We start from the raw sequence: 18,277 nt of genomic DNA, 5'->3' as shown, positions 1-18,277 counted from the left end.
GCGCGAACGGCAAACAAAGCGCGATTCGCGGACTGCGCGGCGGGTGCAGAATTTTAATTGCGGCGATTTTTCGCTCACCTGAAAAAACAGAAGGCTCAAGGCTCCCATTTCTACGCCGCACACTGGAGCGAGTCAATCGGAGAGGTCGGACAAAATTTGGAGACTTCAAACGCTTATACCTCTGTTTATGCAAGACTCTGAGGTTCTAAAACAGGGTATCTACTGTCTACCAGTTAAAAAAAAAAAAAAAAAAAAAAAAAAAACAAAAAAAAAACAAACCATAATTGGGGACTTTCGGGGACTTTTAAGGGTGTTTTTTCAAGAAAATCGGGGACTTTCCCGAAAAAGTAAGAAAAAGGGATCTAGTTAGAGCGTTAAAAGGCATATATTTTATACGGCTAATTTTACAAGTCATGTTGAACCGATGAAAACATACGAAAAACCAAGCAACGCTTCAGTTTTTATATTCCAGATTGTACCGCGCCTCCGAAAATTTGACAATGCCGGTGTTTAGGACGATTTTTGTCATTTTTTGGGGGCCTGGACGACAAAATTGGGAACTTTCGGGGATATCGGGGACACCCATTTAAAATTGGGGATAAACGGGGACATTGGGGACTTTTGGGGACCGTAAGACACCCTGTAAAAGTGGTTCCATTGGTTTCCTCGTGAAACTTTCTTCTAGAAGCACCCCTTAAGATCCAAAATGTAACGAAATATACATGAAAATTTGAAATTTTAGTCAAAAATTTCATGTCTGACGTCTCTAATCGACTCGACCCACAGTGCGACGCGAGGTGGTTTCGACTTCGGAAGCGCCTCGCTGATGGCGCGTATTGATTTGCACAGTGATTAATCGCCTAATTGGGACCCGAGCAGCGATTACAGGCATTCGCACTTGCGAATCGAATCGATTGTTAAATCGTTATCGAATGATCCTCATCGATAGTTCCCTATCTTAGCAATGCTTTTCATCGATCGTGGCCATTCGATATCGATTCAACAATCGCGACCCGCAGGATCGCTTCGCTCCGGACGATTGGGAGCGCTCATCTTCCGCACGCAGAGCCGTTATTCTGTCGGGGTACGGAGATACTGCGAAATCCATCCACTCCGGGTTGGAGAGACAAAGAAAAATGGTTAGAAAACTTCTTTTCAATTTTTTCTAACCCTAGCCTAGTCTCCCTAACAGTTTTTTATTACGAAAGCTCCCAAGCCGGGCCTGCCAGGCCCGTATCCGAATTACATTCATCTTGGCTAATAGTTTCAAGACAATTTCTATACATAGGAGAGGCATTGCGATACAAATCCGATAGACTGTTGACAAAAATGAACAAAACAAGTTCTCAGGTCTTAAATTAGCCTTGCCAAAGCAGGGTATGCAACCATCTCTACTTTTCTTCGATTATGATTACATGTTCTACTTTAATTTTAGTTAGGTACGATAATTTTAGAGTTGATAGAACGCAAATGGGAGTGAGTTTTGAAAAATGGATGGTCTGGAAGTAAATGCAGGAAAATATATCAAATGACGGATGGAAAAACTTTCATTTCACAAAATTGTAACAAAAGGAGAAAAATTAGTTTTTGAGGTAGGCATAAATAAATGACTTCTGAGACTCAATTTTTTTTTTTCCCCCTTCAAATTGCAAAAAGAGATGCAGTCTGTGACAAATTTTTAGAGCTATTAATGAAGGAGGGGTCATCAAGCTCATGATAAAGCTCATCAAGTCATCTCTCCTGAAGTTCCTGAGAATTTCGGGTAAAAGTACTCATGACTTTCCTCAAAAATCAACATTTTATCGGAGGAAATTTGGCAACTCTCGAATGTTCATACGGCGTTTTTCCCTAGCAAGGCAGTTCAAAGGCAACATCGGGGTCCCTGGATGCCAATCAATAAAAAGTTAATTATCCCCTCACGTCGCCAGGTAAACATAAAGTCCATCGTGGACTGATGACGTTCGGTCCGTCCCGGTCAATCGTGTTAAAAATTCACGACAAGATAGAGCTCGCAGCGACCGGGCGTTCGTTGGCCGTCTTGGCGGGTGCGGGGGCTTCATCAAAAATATACGATAGCGGAATGTCACGTCACTTCGCGAGAGTCGAGTGGTATGGGATCAAGCTCAAGGCGCTGTCATGACGTCACCGCGGGCGGCAAATTGCCAGGCCGTCCACTCCGCCATTCATTTCATCCCTGAGAAAACTAGACGAAAATTGAATGAGGGCTCTTCGCGGCGTACCCTAATCAACGATCGATAAAATGTATGGTGATCCTGGCAACGGTGAATTTCGTGACACACCAATAGCAACGATGGAGATGTTGCATGTGTGAGGGATTGGCGATTTGACCATGGAATCTTACATAAAAGTTTGCGAGAAACATGATGGTGCCACTGGTTTTCCCTGAAATCATCTCCCAAGCTCAAAAAAAGCTCTCAAGTTGAGGCCGAAATGGAGGGGATATCCCACTCTACCCCGAGAGTCCACCTCTACATCAAAACAAACTCTCCGTGCATAGATAGGCAGCAAATACATTAGCAGGGTTGCCGTGTTTTCAGTTTGGGAGTCCCCAAATAAAGTGGCAGCCCTGTCAATGTATTTGCTCCCTATCAATGCATGGAGAGTTTGTTTTGATGTAGAGGTGGACTCTCAGGGTAGGGTGGGATATCCCCTCCATTTTTGCCTCACTTTGAGAGCATTTTTTTGAGCTTGGGAGATGATTTCAGAGAAAACCAGTGGCAACATCGTGTTTCTCGCGAACTTTTACATAGGAATCAATGGTCAAATCGCAAATCCCTCACACATGCAACATCTCCATTAGGATAGGACGAGGATAGTCGGTTTTTACGGTCTCTTATACTGCCGTGCTAAGGAAGAACGCCGTATGACATTCGAGAGTTGACAAATTTTCCCGGCTAAAACATTATTTTTGAGAGCAAGTTGTACTTATTTTTCCTTGAAATTTTCAAATATTTTAGATCGAAGTGCGAACGAAATTGCCTAAAAAATTTGAAGAAAAATATCCACGATTTTTCCGGTAAATTCGTTTTTTATTGAAAGAAATTTGGCAACGCCTGAAGGTTTATACGACGTTTTTCCTTAGCACGGCAGAATGGGGCTGTTACTCAATGAGAAATTACATCTAACTCAGAGCCAACGATTTGAAAATCTGTGTCTAGATATGACACCTAGCCATTCTTCAAGTACAATAAAAACAACGCTGAGGTTATGACGAGAACAGTACTGCCGAGCTAAGGAAGAACGTCATATGAGCATTCGAGAGTTGCCAAATTTTCCTTGACAAAACATGTATTTTTGACAACATCCATGCACATTTTTCCTCAACATTTTAAGATATTTTAGATTAAATTGCGCACAAAGTTGTCTAGAAAATTTGTAAAATAATATTCACTATTTTCCGAGTAAATTTGGTTTTTATCGGAGGAAACTTAGCAACGTCTGAAGGCTCATACGGCGTCCTTCCTTAGTACGGTAGAGTAACAGAGCTTCAGTAGGGAATTAAATACTGATACTACTCCGCGATTTTTAGCTTTTTCGCTTTTCCAGTCATTTTAACCAACCTCAATTGCATATTTGAATTATTTCAGAGAACTGATCTACGTTTTGACCCTAAAGGTGAAAAGCTACTATTTTGAAGGTCTTATCGCCCTTGTTTCAATCGTGCAAGCAATCAAAAGCAATGACGCAAGGGTAAAAACTGCTCCGATAGGTGCATTTATGTTTATAAAAAATTGCAGCCGTCAGCATTGCACACCCGCGCGCACTAATATATTTTCTCACTTTAGTACGTAAGTTCTCGGTGCTGTCGGATGCAATAATTGAGATGAAAATGAACATATGCTTGTTGTTACAAAAGGGGGAGGAGCTAGCGGTACTTCAAAAATATCCACGTCTGGAATGCTAGGTGATAGTAAAGAGCCAATACGATGAAAGTGAGCGTTCATGTTTTCTTTTATAACTGACTCGTTGTACAGCATGAACAGTATATTTGCATGGACAACAGAGCTGCACCCGGGAAAACGGAAAATGTTTTCAAAGATGATAAACGCAGAAAAATTGCCGTCCGTGTTCAAACTTCGAGAATTTTTGAGCATTTTTTCGACGAAAGAATGAAAGAATATTTAAAATTTTGTCGAATTTATTATCGAAAAGTTATCTCAAAATATTGTAAAATACTTTTATAACAATATTCTCATGACAAAGTTAGAAAATATTTTTAAAAAACTTTCCGCGATTATATTGTCACCGAGGAGATCCTAACTTCGATCTTGCTCAGATGAAAACCCTGCAATCCATATCTTATATTAGATGTACACATTTAAATTAAAAAAAGGGTCTATATGTATATTTTGACACGAGCCCTCTTATGCATGTACACTTATGGATCTCAACGGGCTGATTGTTGAAATTGATAGACAAAACGATAGACAAAGAGAGACAAAAGTAGTATGGAGGGATTCTATTAGTTGAAATGGGTGATTCCTACAGACTGAGGGAGAAAATAATGGACTAACTATAAGGTCTCCGGTGGGTTGCCGTTAGTTAGTCTATTACCTACCGTCTTTGTCCGTTGCAACCACGCGCTTCCACCAATAGGATCCCTCCTTATCCCATTTATCTTCTTTGTCTATACCTTTGCCCACCAATTTCAACAGGCCCCCCGCAGGGCTCCTGTCAGAATTGGACGTATTTCTGTCAAACGAAACTATGTTCATTATGACGTTAGCCCTGTTATGCATGAATTCTTATGGGTCTCCGGGCTCATGTCTTAATGCACATAGTTCCGTTCGACAGAAATACGTCCAATTGATAAGGTCTCTATTGATTAAAATGCGTCCGCCTCTACTAGGACGTATTTCTACCAAACGGAACTACGTGCATTATGACGTGAGCCATGTTATGCATATATTCTTATGGGTCTCAGGGCTCATGTCGGAATGCACATGGTTCCGCTTGGCAGAAATACGTCCATTTTTCCTGTACGGGACGAAGACGCCGAGCCCATTTTTTGGCACATTCTGTTTTTTTCCCGCAAGTAGCGCTGCACTACGTTTCGGTGACCTTGACACTAGCCGAGGCTGTTAAATGCAGCACTGCAGTTGGATGTAAATTCACTTTCCCAGCGCAACCTTCAGCGCCGGCCGAGCGCGATGTCGCGCGCCATGATAAACTGGACGTATTCACGCTAAAAGGACCTATGTACATAGGCTTTGCGTGTGACATAGTTTCTTTTAGCATAAATACGTCTAACTAGCGTTTCCGCGTTCTGCGGCTATGCCGGCATTGTTTACGCGCTGCGTGGAAACGTGCTTGAGACGCGACCGAAGTGAAGCGGTTTTATTTCTCCGAAATATCACGATCGCGCTCGCTTGTGCACGCGTTCTTCCATATTTTGACCTGATTAATTTTTTTTTTTTTTTTTTTTTTATTAAAAATATAGAGAACTACAAGGTATTAACTCTATTTCTTATAACTAAAATCCTATTTCTTATAACTAAAATCGATTAATTAATTTTCGGGTTCCGTATCCGCGGTTCGAGCCCGTTGGAAGTCGCACGCTGAGTTTGAGGTTAAGACTGCCGTGCTAAGGAAAAACGGCGTATGAGCCTTCAGACGTTGCTGGATTGCCTTTACTAAAAACCGAATTTACTGGAAAAATGTGTAATTTTTTTTCCTCGAATTTTTCAGATAATTTTGTTCGCAACTTGATCTAACAAATCCGAAAATTTCACCGGAAAATTTGCATAACTTTCCTCGTAAATACATGTTTTATTCGGAGAAATTTGACAACTCTCGAAAGTTCATACGGCGTTTTTCCTTAGCACGGCAGAAGAGCTGAGTTACACCGTGAGAATAGCGTCATATTAACATTGGATGTGGGAAGAATGGTTGACAACTGTGGGAGAGATTCCTGACGATTCAACCGCTTCCGCCTAATAAAATTCTGTGGTAAATCACAATGCTGCCATGCTCAGGAAAGACACCGTCGAACATTAGGATGTTGTCAAAGTTTCCCCATAAAATGTTGATTTCTTTGGAAACTTATGAATATTTTCTCTAAAAGGTTCTGATACTGAAGATAAAATTGCAGGTGAAATTATCTGAACATTTGCAACAGAAATGTCATTAATTGAAGTGATGGGTGCGGAAAGAGCATTTCTTGGTTGCGGTGTCTCAGAATCTTTACAAAAGTTTCATCCATTATAATTGAAGGTTATTGTATGGAATTCGTTAAAACTTTTATTGGATTTTCTTTATGATTTTAAAATGTGGAAAACAAAGAGTTGCAGAAAGTTCATTGAATTGTTTCCTCTCTAAGTAAAATATAAATTAACAGTAAAGATTTTTTGACATTGAGACCAAGAAATGCCCCCTTTCCGAGCCAAACGCCTCAATTTCACAATGTTTACACAGTTTCGCGCTATTCTCTCAAATATTCACAATTTGAGAGGAAACTACTATCGTGAAGGATAAAAAGTCCTTGATTTTGGTTTTTAAAAATTGTCACGAACAACTAGAAAAATCCTTGATTTTGGTTTATGAAAATTGTTATGAACACCTGGATAAGTTCTTGATTTTGGTTTTTAAAAATCATTACGAACAACTGGAAAAGTCCTTGCTTTTAGTGTATAAAAATTATCATGAACCCTGAAGCTACGCGGATAATATACCTCTTTCTAGAGACCAAAATCCATTTTCTGACAATTTAAATCCCATCTATTCGATACATCAAACGGGTGAGATTGTATCGATATCGATTGGTTCAAAACATAAACATAGCCTCAAATTTAAATTCAGAAATCTAAAAGAACGGGTCTTTTGTAACAGATTTGTTATTCTTTAGAGTACCAAATGCCAATCCAAAGTGAAATTGTCAGGAAATTACTCATTTTCAGCTTTTTCAACTTAAATCCTGCTAGTTTGGTTTGAGGTTATGTCCTATTGTTTTGAACCAAACGATACATCGAACCCGTATCGAATACGGTCCATTATTCATCGTGGAGGATAGGGTTAGGAAGCCTCGATTATTAGTAGAGACCAGCGGCGGCGTGGCGTGCTTTGCGATATATCGATTGATCTGCCATTTAAGCCTATGAAAAAGGATCGATAAGCACGGTGTTCGCAACGAACACCTTATTAATCGATTTTGTAGCATCGCTTCAAATGGGGAAATAAAGATAATCGATTATTGACGCCTCGCCACTGGTGGAGACCCGGCCGGGAAAATCGATGGACCTTAGTCTTTGTGTTCGGTGCGCTACAATAACCCTGAATGGCTCTCGTGTGTCGGCGATCGACGTCAGTACAGACCTTTGTACCCCCATCCTGCAGTTCTTCCGGCTCATGTGTTCGGATTTTAGTAATGGGTGACGGTCTTCCTGCGTATTCACATTCAAAATGTGCGATCGAATTGTCTCTCCATATCCAAACTTTTGCTAACAGCATGATCAGAGATGGAAAGTGAAATTTCAAGGGGCTCGAATAAATTTTACAGAATTTGAAAGTTGTTGATTATTATTGAAATTACTAATTGAACCTCCGGAGATCCGGAAAGCGTTTCAGATGATTCGAGTTTCAGTTCTTAACGGGAAACATTCCCTTAAGACCTTGCTAAGAAGCTACCAGCGAATCTGGTTAACTTTTCTCAATACAGCGCCTGTTATCTGCTCTTTTCTGTATTGATGTTAGAATTCCTAAATTAAAACCTGATTTAACCTAAAACTTGAGAATTTTTGTTTTGGAATTTCAAAACGTCACATCTCCCTCAATTTTCGAGCGGGTCAAACGTGCGTTAGAATGTCTCAATTTTTGCCTGCATTTGACGAAATTCGAAAAATTTCGAAAAAATCGAAAAGCGCCTCACCCCTCCAAGAATCGATACATTTCCGTAGGTTTAAATGGAGGAAATCCAGTGTTGCCAAATTGCTGAGTCCGCCAATGCTGCGTACTTTCCGCTTCCGGGCATCGTTAAAAAATACGCAAGGTCCGAAGGAAAAATTGCGGACCCTCTCGCGGAATTCCCGCACTTTTTCAGTGCTTTCGGACCGCCTTTGGTTAAAAATCAGTAATATTTCCGGACTACTTGACACCCTTGTCTCCGGCAACCTTGGATTCAATAGACAGGATGATTAGCTTTGCGCTTGTCTGGGAACTTTTAATTTAATATGGATCGGTTCCTTTCCATTAAAACGATCCGTTCGTATCCCCGTGAAGGATTTTCCTACCACCCACGACCCACGTTAGCGCGTATTTACGGAAACCAACGTTCCGCTCATCCCTTCACAGGTCGCTGGAAGTCGCCGCCTGGAACTTTACAAATCAACCAAGAGCTATTTATATTGACACTTATATTGATTCAAATTGACTCAAGCCTGAGGGAACGGAGAATAGAACTTAGCGTTCTGTTGCTCTGTAAATAATAAAGCTCCGAGGAAATTAAAAACTCCTCTGCCATGCTATCTGGTTTAGCCACATCTCTTGTAAAAGGAGAATGTGCATGCTAATTTTTCATTGCATCACCTGAAAGTGCTCGAAGAGCTGATTTCACGGTATTTTTTATAATTTTTTTCTGATATGGGAAATAGTATAAAAATAGATTTAAAAGTGAGCAAATGCACCGCCTAGTGACGTCATCTGGCGGCATTTCCCATTTAAACACAAGTATTTTAGCATGATTAGATAATTTTGTCATATTTCCTCCAATAATTGTTCAATATTCTTGAACCAAGGGTATCTTCGTGTTCAGTTCACTCTGTAGTTTCTACTTAAACACGAAATTCATCAAATTTCAGACACCTGCAAATTCTCCATTGGCAACACGGATTTTTCTCCGTTTAAATGTGTGCTGATCAATCGATCCTAGGTGAGGCAGCCTGTCTCGCCTAGAATCGATATATTCGATGGATTTAAATGGAGTATTATAACAAGTGTTACCAACTTGCTGGAATCGCCACTGCCACTGAACACGGATTGAAATGAGGCGTCGCAAACAGTGATTCCTCATTGAAATGGCATACAAAACACCGTTAGGAATGTATAGACTTCATTTTACAATTCAGAGCAAAAATTTCAGACTCACTTTAGAAAAAATATACGTACCATTAGTTTCCCTACGTACATGAGCCGGAAATGGTAGTTCTTAATTGAAAAATGAAGTCCATATGTTCTGCACATACCTCCACCAAGAAAAATATCAACACGAAAGTTTCAAGAGTGGCGGTAGCCACCCCCGGTCGAGGAAAATGACGTCCTACTAAAGTCCCGATAACAAACGGGTGGCCGACACTCTTAGTCACAGGCAACTCCCTTAACTTGAAAATTGATTCGGTTGCCATTCGACTGCAGCCCAAACGACGGCACGGATTCCTACGATCTTGGTGTCTACGGACGCATCTCAATTAGGACTACAAAGTGGAAGAGTTTCAATAAGATCCATTGAGTTTTCAAAAAGTTATAAGCACTTAATGACCCAAAACAAGGAAAATTTTACTTTTTACTTTGCCGGGAAATTTGAATTTCAAGAATCCAGGGTACTGAGAAAGTCACTCAAACTCCGCGATAACGGTAAACCTTAGACCCATAAAAGTGGGTACCTAAAGAATCGTCATGTTACCGTGTCCACGGGTTTTTACAGTTTTGTAACATTCCTAGTGATCTTAAAGAGAAATTACGGAAAATACGACTAAACTGCCCGTCATGACCATCTTTAACAACAGATTTCTCGCTTACCCGGCCGCGGATTGTAATGGAGCCTATATAAAGGGCACTCCGTGAAGATGTGAGGATTTCATTTTGCCACATAAAAAAGCGCTTTATCTCACGGATAATCCAGCATCCGCTTACATCCTTCAAAATTTTAGCTATAATTTTTGAATTTAGAAAAAAACCAGTAATATAATGGTTCAACGCCATTGGTTCATTCTGTTCAGGTTCGTCCGAGTTTCGGGAACGAAATTCCTGTCGTCGTTATCAACCTCCATCTACTGTATTTATTTGTGAATAATGAACAGATGTAATTTAAAAGTTCAATTCATTTTAGATCCTAACTAATATTACACACTTATATTATTACGCCCACTTTTATCCCGATACACTACTTCATTGGTTTCTTAAAAATCTCAAGTGATTTCTGGTCGGTCGTTGCCAACCTCTCTAACTAGTTGTGAATAGATTTACCATTTACCTAATTTGGATAAGAGTTTAATTCTTTGTAGATGCTAACTACTATATTTACACACTCATATTATTACGTCTCACGTGTTCTACTGGAGCCCGATATACTATTACCTTAGTTTCTCTTAAAATTTTCAAGTGGTATCTTTATTTTATTGAACGAAAATGTGACAAATTTTTAAGTGAGGTTATGTCGTCATGTTTATGTCAGTACCTGACCTAAGCGATAGATGTAATTCAGGTAAATTACGTTAACGAAATTACACCGAAATTGTGCCAAACTCTAAAGAGGAAGCAGCATTTACATCACAGAATGCATGCTCGTGACTAAAGTCTAAAAATTACTGGAATATGATCCTCGGCCTTCACATGCGACTGTCACTGAACTTCGACCAAAATTTATTCGCTCTATATCTTGCCATCAACCTATGTGCTCTGGAGTGATTATGCTTCTCTGAAGTGTATGTTATTTACATTAAGAACATGTTTCCTTCATGATTTATCTTGGAATCCTCCTATCTCTTCTACCGTTCTTGTTACGCGTGGCTTGCGAACCTGAGTATGTGAGGCACAATTCCATCCCTTTTCGGAACAGTTCAATCATAGGTCAACTTAATGTCACATAATCAAAGGTCTTTGACTGTGAGCATTTGCTCAAATTGGTTTCTTCTGAGTCGCTTTGATTTTGCGTCAGGAGTTGTTAGAAACTTCATTTTGCCCAACAATGAATAACAAGGTCTTTAATGAAAGGTATGTACCCGTTTTATTCTCATAATTTCATGAGTTGATGATAAAAATACAATGAAGGCTTCATTTTCTTGCATAAATTGCTGTGTGAAATGGGTGCGTCCATCCCTCCTCTATTTAAAAGAGTAACAGAATGTATCGCCCATCTGTTTAGAGGACTTCAGTATTAAGATACGTAGGTACGTGTTCCTGTCTAGTTCCATTGCAATAAGTGTGATCGTGTTAATCAAGGCTAAATACAATTAGACCCCATGGTATCAATGTAATCATAAATGCCTCTCCACTCTTACCAACTAGGTGCGGCATATCCTCCGATCAAGAGATGGAGATTGCCGTCTCAGCAGGTACGAGGGTGAGCCTACGAACCCAGGTATGGTGACCGTAAGTACCGCTTTGGCCGCTCACATTCAGATAAGCCTTTTTTTCTAATGAACTCATGCCAATACTTAGATCTCCAGACTTATTTACTGCATTAAGAACACATAAGATAATAAATTAAATAGGTAAAGTCAGTTGTCAATCTTTATACCAAGTGCAGGTACCAACATAATTTTTTGTCATTGGGTGGACAAAGGACACTAGCTGCAATGCAGCGATTCATAGATTCAATTGTTCCCAACCGGTCCGTGATTTGGCATCACTCCTTTGGATAAAAAGATCACGATATTTCCATTATTATTAATTAAAAACATCATTTAATTTGACAACAGTTCTGTGTGCGTTTCCCACTGTCTGAAGTTCAGTAAAAATAAGGACTCAATTGTGGTTTGTGGTGGCCACATTCTTCATGATGCAGTTAGAGTTACTTCTCAACCATGAACCAATGAACACCTGCAGATTCGTTTCAGAATCAGCATTGGTGCGCTCTCTAGCGGCTAACGCCAAAACCCTAGTTTTCACTTTCACTTTTCTCCACCAGTAAGCGCTGTGTGAACCCGACGGCACTTATCATCATTGTGGCTTATGGAGAAATCAAGAACTACTTGTGTTTTTTCGACATTTTTAATTCGATCATCATTAATTTTTGCAAATTTTGCTGAAACGGGTAGTTAAAGCCATAGTGAATCCTAGAGTCCCTTTATACCCAGAGTTACGACAACTCACTTTTGGTTGGGCCAGGATTGGGCTGAAAGTGGCCTAAAAAAAAATCCAATTCTGATTGGTTCTCGCTCATGGAGGCCGAAACTAGTGCACCAAGATGGCGGTACCTCGAATGTGAACAAGAATAATGAAAATATTATCTAATTGTGGTTTATCAAGAGTAAATTGTTATTTCCATCGGTCTAAAATGAAAATAGATTAAGAAATTATTCACAAACCAATCTAATTTTCGTTTTAATTGATCAATTTGTTGATGTTGTTGTTTTTGTGTGACAGACATCGCAGGATTCCTGATCCTTATCCCTCAATATCGTTCGTTTGAGTGCACTAGTTTCGGCCTCCATGGCCAGCCAAGGTCGGCTGCCAGTCAGCTGATAATCGAGTTGTCGTTACTCTGGGTATAAAGGGACTCTAGTGAATCCATTAATGTATCATACTCTTGAAAAATATTCCAAAAAGGAAGTAAATTGAGACTTAAACCAAGTGTGAACCGACAAGCATTTCTTATCACGGCGGCTTACGGGAAAAGCAACGACTGCTCGTGTTTTTTCGACATTTTTTAAGTCAATCGATATTAATTTGTGTAAATTTTGCTATAAATAGATGGTCAAAGCCATAATAAATCCATTCATGTATGTTACTCCTGGATTTTATTCATATAGGGATTTAATTTCTGACTTATACAAAGTGTGAACCAAACCGGCATTCTAACATGATGGCTTATGGAGAAATCAACAACACTGCTTGTGTTTTTTCGACGCTTCGGTTTTGCCAGTTCTTCGTACAGCCAGACCTTTAGGTACTTATTCACCCAAAAACGACCTGATATAAACTACAAAAACCCTCAAAAACATTTTTCGGGCAAAAAATCCGGTCGAGGAAATTGACGTGTCACTTCCTTTTCAAGTATAAGATAGGCAAAAACCTTTGATGAATTCCCAAGGTCCACTAAGACTAATAATCATCAAAAAGTTCAAAAAAAAAAATAAATCCCTTGCCAAAAATAAATAAAAAAAACCGATTTTGAGATAAATCCCTCGAATGAACTTGAAATCACAAAATCGGTCGAGGATGTCAACTGAAACTTTTCCCCCTTTAATTATGAGCTCCGCAACAAGCGTGACTCGCTTGTACCTTTTCATACACGAGCCGCACGAATTCATCTCTTCTTCTCTCCTCTCCTTCCGTCCATGGACAGAGGTCCAAAATTTTTCGGATTTACTGACGCGACCGGCTGCGGCTCGGTGCGTAAACATGGGTGGATTATACTAATATTACACATAAGTCAGAGAGATACACGTACAACCTGTCGACTTAAGTGGGGCTCATTCCGTGAAGGGACTCAACTCCTCCACTATAACAATTCCACTAATAATTTTGCGATTCAGAAATCCCCTCACTTGTCCGGACCTAACGTGTCTGTCGAAATGTCATCCAATGGTACAGATGTATTTTATACTTAATTGATAGAGTATAAGAACAATTATTACTTACAACCTACCTACCGTCCAAAGCAAATGGTAAGCTCCCTTAAAAAAAAATCCATGTTTCAGATGAATCATGTTTCGAAAAAGTCTAACATGTGGTTATGGGAAAATGGGGCGACTGGTGAAATTGCAACCGACTTGAAGCCGACATCAGGGATGATAAGAAGGCACCGATTCACTGAGAGCATCGAGCCGCAGCCGGTCGCGTCAGTAAATCCGAAAAATTTTGGACCTCTGTCCATGGACGGAAGGAGAGGAGAGAAGAAGAGATGAATTCGTGCGGCTCGTGTATGAAAAGGTACAAGCGAGTCACGCTTGTTGCGGAGCTCATAATTAAAGGGGGAAAAGTTTCAGTTGACATCCTCGACCGATTTTGTGATTTCAAGTTCATTCGAGGGATTTATCTCAAAATCGGTTTTTTTTATTTATTTTTGGCAAGGGATTTATTTTTTTTTTTGAACTTTTTGATGATTATTAGTCTTAGTGGACCTTGGGAATTCATCAAAGGTTTTTGCCTATCTTATACTTGAAAAGGAAGTGACACGTCAATTTCCTCGACCGGATTTTTTGCCCGAAAAATGTTTTTGAGGGTTTTTGTAGTTTATAGTTGATACGGGAAGTAAGACACAAAGTAACCTTGACCTTCGGTTGACAATTTCAAGAGAAAATGCCAGCTAGTTTTCTTGAGGAAATTTGGACTGCATTTTGCAATTTGGAACTATAAATTCTGGCTTTTCTGGAAGAACACTCATGTGCATAGGGAAACTAATGGCACATACGTTGTTTTGAAACCGGGCTAGAATTTATAGTTCTGAATTGCAAAATATACTGTTGGCTAATACCAACGTCGCAATCTAAGAAATGCATTTTCCTAGTCTCTCCACTTGTTTCTGCGCTAAATTTATCACAAACCGTGCTTTATAATTTACGACTGCCAATTCGGATAAAAATACAGTTGTATTGTTATCCGATTTAGAATTTGTTTTCTACCATGCACGAAAAATTTCAGTTATTTGCACCGAGAACTCATGCGCCCCATACGAACCGAAGCCTTTTCCTCCATGCAGTAGAGCCGTACATCCACACGAACAGATCAATGCTTGGAATCGTAAGGACTACAATTCCACTAAGGGTGCTTAGACTAAATAATTAAGGAGGATTCGTACAACAAAAGCCGCGTGGGACGTGTGAGTGAGGGAGGGGGAGGGGAGCCCTTTCAACGTCGAGGTACGCATCGATCCTGCTCGGCATTTGCATGCCATTTACCTACGTCATCGCTGGGTAAGTAAATCTCCGCCCGTTGTTCTGATGGGTGGACACGCGAAAATGTCAAAAACCTAACAGGTTTCGAAGAGCTGATTCTTCCGACTTGGCTACCTTCGTCGGGGGTATTCTCGATGACGTGACGAAATATCTATACAAAACTAGTGGATCAGCAATTAAAATGGGCCTCTTCTAAAAGTTCGCAGATGTTCGTAGCAGACACCTTAATAATCGATTCTTTACCATAGCTCCAAACGGAGAAATATCGATAATCCATCATTCACGCCTCGCCACTGGATTTAAAGGCAACTGATCAGCAGAATGGAGATATTGCATGTGTGAGGAATTTGCGATTTGACTGATGATTCTTACGTAAAAGTTCGCGAGAAACACGAAGGCGCTGCTGGTTTTTTCTGAAATCAACTCCCAAGCTCAAAAAAAGCTCTCAAGTTGAGGCCAAAATGGAGGCGATATCCCACGCTATTCTGAGAGTCCACCCCTACATCAAGACAAACTCTCCATGCAAAGATAGGGAGCAAATACAATGACAGGGCTGCAACTTTAAGTGGGGACTCCAAAACTGAAATCACGGAGACCCTGCTAATGTATTTGCTCCCTATCTTTGCATGGAGAGTTTGTCTTGATGTAGTGGTGGACTCTCAGAATAGCGTAAGATATCCCCTTCATTTTGGCCTCATAACTTGAGAGCTGTTTTTGAGCTTGGGAGATGATTTCAGAGAAAACCAGTAGCACCATCGTGTTTCTCGCGAACTTTTACATAAGAATCAACAGTCAAATCGCAAATTTCTCACACATGCAATACCTCCATTTTTCGATCCGTATCCCTTAAAGGGTTGCCACAGAATTATGAGAATTGAATTCTCTGACATTTCCCTGATTTCTCTGTTACATTTCGGTAAAATTCCCTGACAGTTGTAGATATGTCAGATGGTTACAAATACATAATTTTAAATAGTTTTCGAGCAATATTTGTTGTTCGAAACTTCAAACCCATTCTATGAAAGGATTAAAGGCGACAATTTTTCCCTTACATTTTCGTCATTTTCCCTGACATTTTCACCATAATCCCTAACGTTTTCGCCATTACCAGGTTTTCCCTGATTTTTTAAAATTCCCTGACAGTTCCCGGTTTTCTCGGTGGCAACCCTGCCCTTATAATAGAACAAAACAAGATAGTATCCGTCATACCTCATACTGACAGACCAGGAAACCGTCGACAATGTTGCCATCCGTGGCAGATGTTATCCAAAGCTTTCAGCGTGAACGTGACACCCACTTGCGACACAAATCGCGGACACTCCGAAGTGCGAATTTTCGGCTGATCCCGAACGAAAACACTGGGTCAGGAAAACACTATCGACGCTCGGACGACAAAGTTCTCAGCTGACCGACAATGACGCGTCGCGTTCCAAGATGATTGATCTACTGACGACTTGCGATTACGCGCCCGATGCAACCGGTTCCGATTACCTTGGGCCCGGTCTCGTTGGACTACGACGCGACAGCAGCTATGCGTGTTACGCATCGGTATCGCTTCCTCCATACTGCCGTTCTCAGGAAGAACACCGTATGAACCTACAAAGGTTGCCAGATTTCTATAAAAAATGTCATTTTTGAGAAAGGTAAAGAAAATTTCTCCTCCTTGCAATTTTCAGATAAGATAGGTTAAATTAAGAGGCGGATACAGCAATTTGGAAACACCGGATTTTCTCCATTAAAACCTATGTTGAATAATCGATTCTTGTCGGAGCACCTGGCCCCTACAAGAATCGATACATTTCCATAGGTTGAAATGCGGGGAAAAAACAATGTTGCCAATTTTACCTAGATTCGCCAATAAATTTCGAAAAAAAAAAATCAAATAAAACATTGAAAAAAGGGAGGAAATAAGTTGAGTCTCGATTGTACGCGATTCGGATCATCAGTGATTTTTTCGGTGGCACTGACAAAAAAACACTGCAATTTTATGGCGTCAACTACTACGAAGTATTCCTTCCAGAGATGATGTTCGGCAAGATAAGTAGAAGGGTCAAGAGTACCTCTCCTTACAATTTTCAGATAAGTTCGATCAAATCGCGAACAAAATTCCTTGAAAAAATTGGAGGGAAAGGCAAAAGGAAAAGAAATCAGCAGTCTCGATTATCCGCGATTTTTTCGGCGGCTTTCACCCAATAACGCTGCAATTTTACAGCGTCAACTTCTAAAAACATTCATTCCAAAGATGATGTTTGGCAGGATAATTTATTTGAGGTAAAATTGTTTCAATTTACCCATCAATTATACAGTTCTATCTTTCAATTGACAAGTATTTTGATAGATTCTTTTAAACTACAGATTTTTCAATCCCTCTTCCTAACCAGGTCGCTTAGTTTCAGATTATACGCGAAGCTCATTTATCCGCGGTGGCTCCGGTTCGAATCACCGCGGATACTCGAGACTCTGCACTGAAAAAAAAATCTCGGTGTATTTACTAGGAAAATGGTAAAATTACCAAGAATTCATGGTTCTATTTGATCCCAGTTTTTTCTTGGTAAAATTACCATTTATGGAATTGGTAATTTTCCGAGAAATCTCGGTACAGTGGACTCTCGATAATTCGAACCTCGATAATTCGAAAACCTCGTTAATTCGAAGGAAAGTCCGTTTCCCTTGAAAATCTCTCGATGATTCGAAGAAAATCAATGCATTTTTCTCCCCTCGTTATTTCGAAATTTTTAACTTTCGTTATTTATTGAACTTTCTCGGTAATTTTACTGGACCTTGGTAAAAACGCCAATATTTTTTATCAACTGTGGTAGAATTACCGAGATAAAATGGCAAAGTTACCGGGAATTGATAACCAATAAAAGTGGTATTCTTACCTGAAAAAAAAAAACAGTAAAAATACCGGTTTTCAGGTAAGCTTACCAGTCTGTCTTGGTAAAATTACCAATAATTGGTAAAAAAAAGTGAGATGGTAAAGGTATACCTAAACGGAGCTCGGTGAAAACGCCGAGAATTTTTTTTCAGTGTGCTACACTCTGGAGTTTTCCAGAAAAATTGGCAACGTCTGACAGCTCATACGGTTTTTTTGAGGCATCCAGACTTGATTGCCAGTTGATTAGGAATCCGCGGATTCTAACCTTTTGAATGTTGGAATTGAGTCTTTGCTTTGGCAGCCTTTGACGACGAGTTAGTGCAGCCAATGCCCCCGGAGCGACAAGCAAACTGACTTCCTGCAGTCCTTACGCTGTGCTGCGCTGCGAGGCGGAATACGGTAAAAAAAACTAGAAGCCGTTCATAGATTACGTCAGATATCTCGGTCGATAGGTGCATTGCAAAGGGGTGGGGGGAATGGCGGGGGGATGCCTTTAAGTTGGACTACATTCCGCAATAAGGAACTACTATTTTTGGTTCATTCAGGGAAGCACACGTAAGTAATTATGTTTACGCAAACTAATGACACATATGTTGTTTCTGAAATG

The 18,277-nt window shown here is 40.1% G+C and overlaps 1 protein-coding gene across 3 annotated transcripts in view; it reads right to left on the bottom strand.

The window, feature by feature from the left end:
• LOC109042188 (adiponectin receptor protein) overlaps positions 1 to 18,277 on the bottom strand; it is a 96,745-nt gene that overhangs the window by 71,725 nt on the left and 6,743 nt on the right. Inside the window, exon 1 of one of the 3 annotated variants that reach the window (XM_072300274.1) lies at positions 16,002 to 16,234. The exons of 1 other annotated variant lie outside the window; for it this stretch is intronic. In XM_072300274.1, the coding sequence (XP_072156375.1) occupies positions 16,002 to 16,042 (41 nt within the window). In that variant the 5' untranslated portion in view covers positions 16,043 to 16,234. Of the gene's footprint in view, positions 1 to 16,001; positions 16,235 to 18,277 lie in introns of those variants that run through there. One more of the 3 variants, XM_072300275.1, reaches the window with a different exon arrangement.

Source organism: Bemisia tabaci, chromosome 5, assembly GCF_918797505.1.
Source record: "Bemisia tabaci chromosome 5, PGI_BMITA_v3".
Taxonomy (NCBI): domain Eukaryota; kingdom Metazoa; phylum Arthropoda; class Insecta; order Hemiptera; family Aleyrodidae; genus Bemisia; species Bemisia tabaci.
Note: the sequence above shows the minus strand (reverse complement) of the source record. Positions and strands in the feature narration are given on the sequence as shown.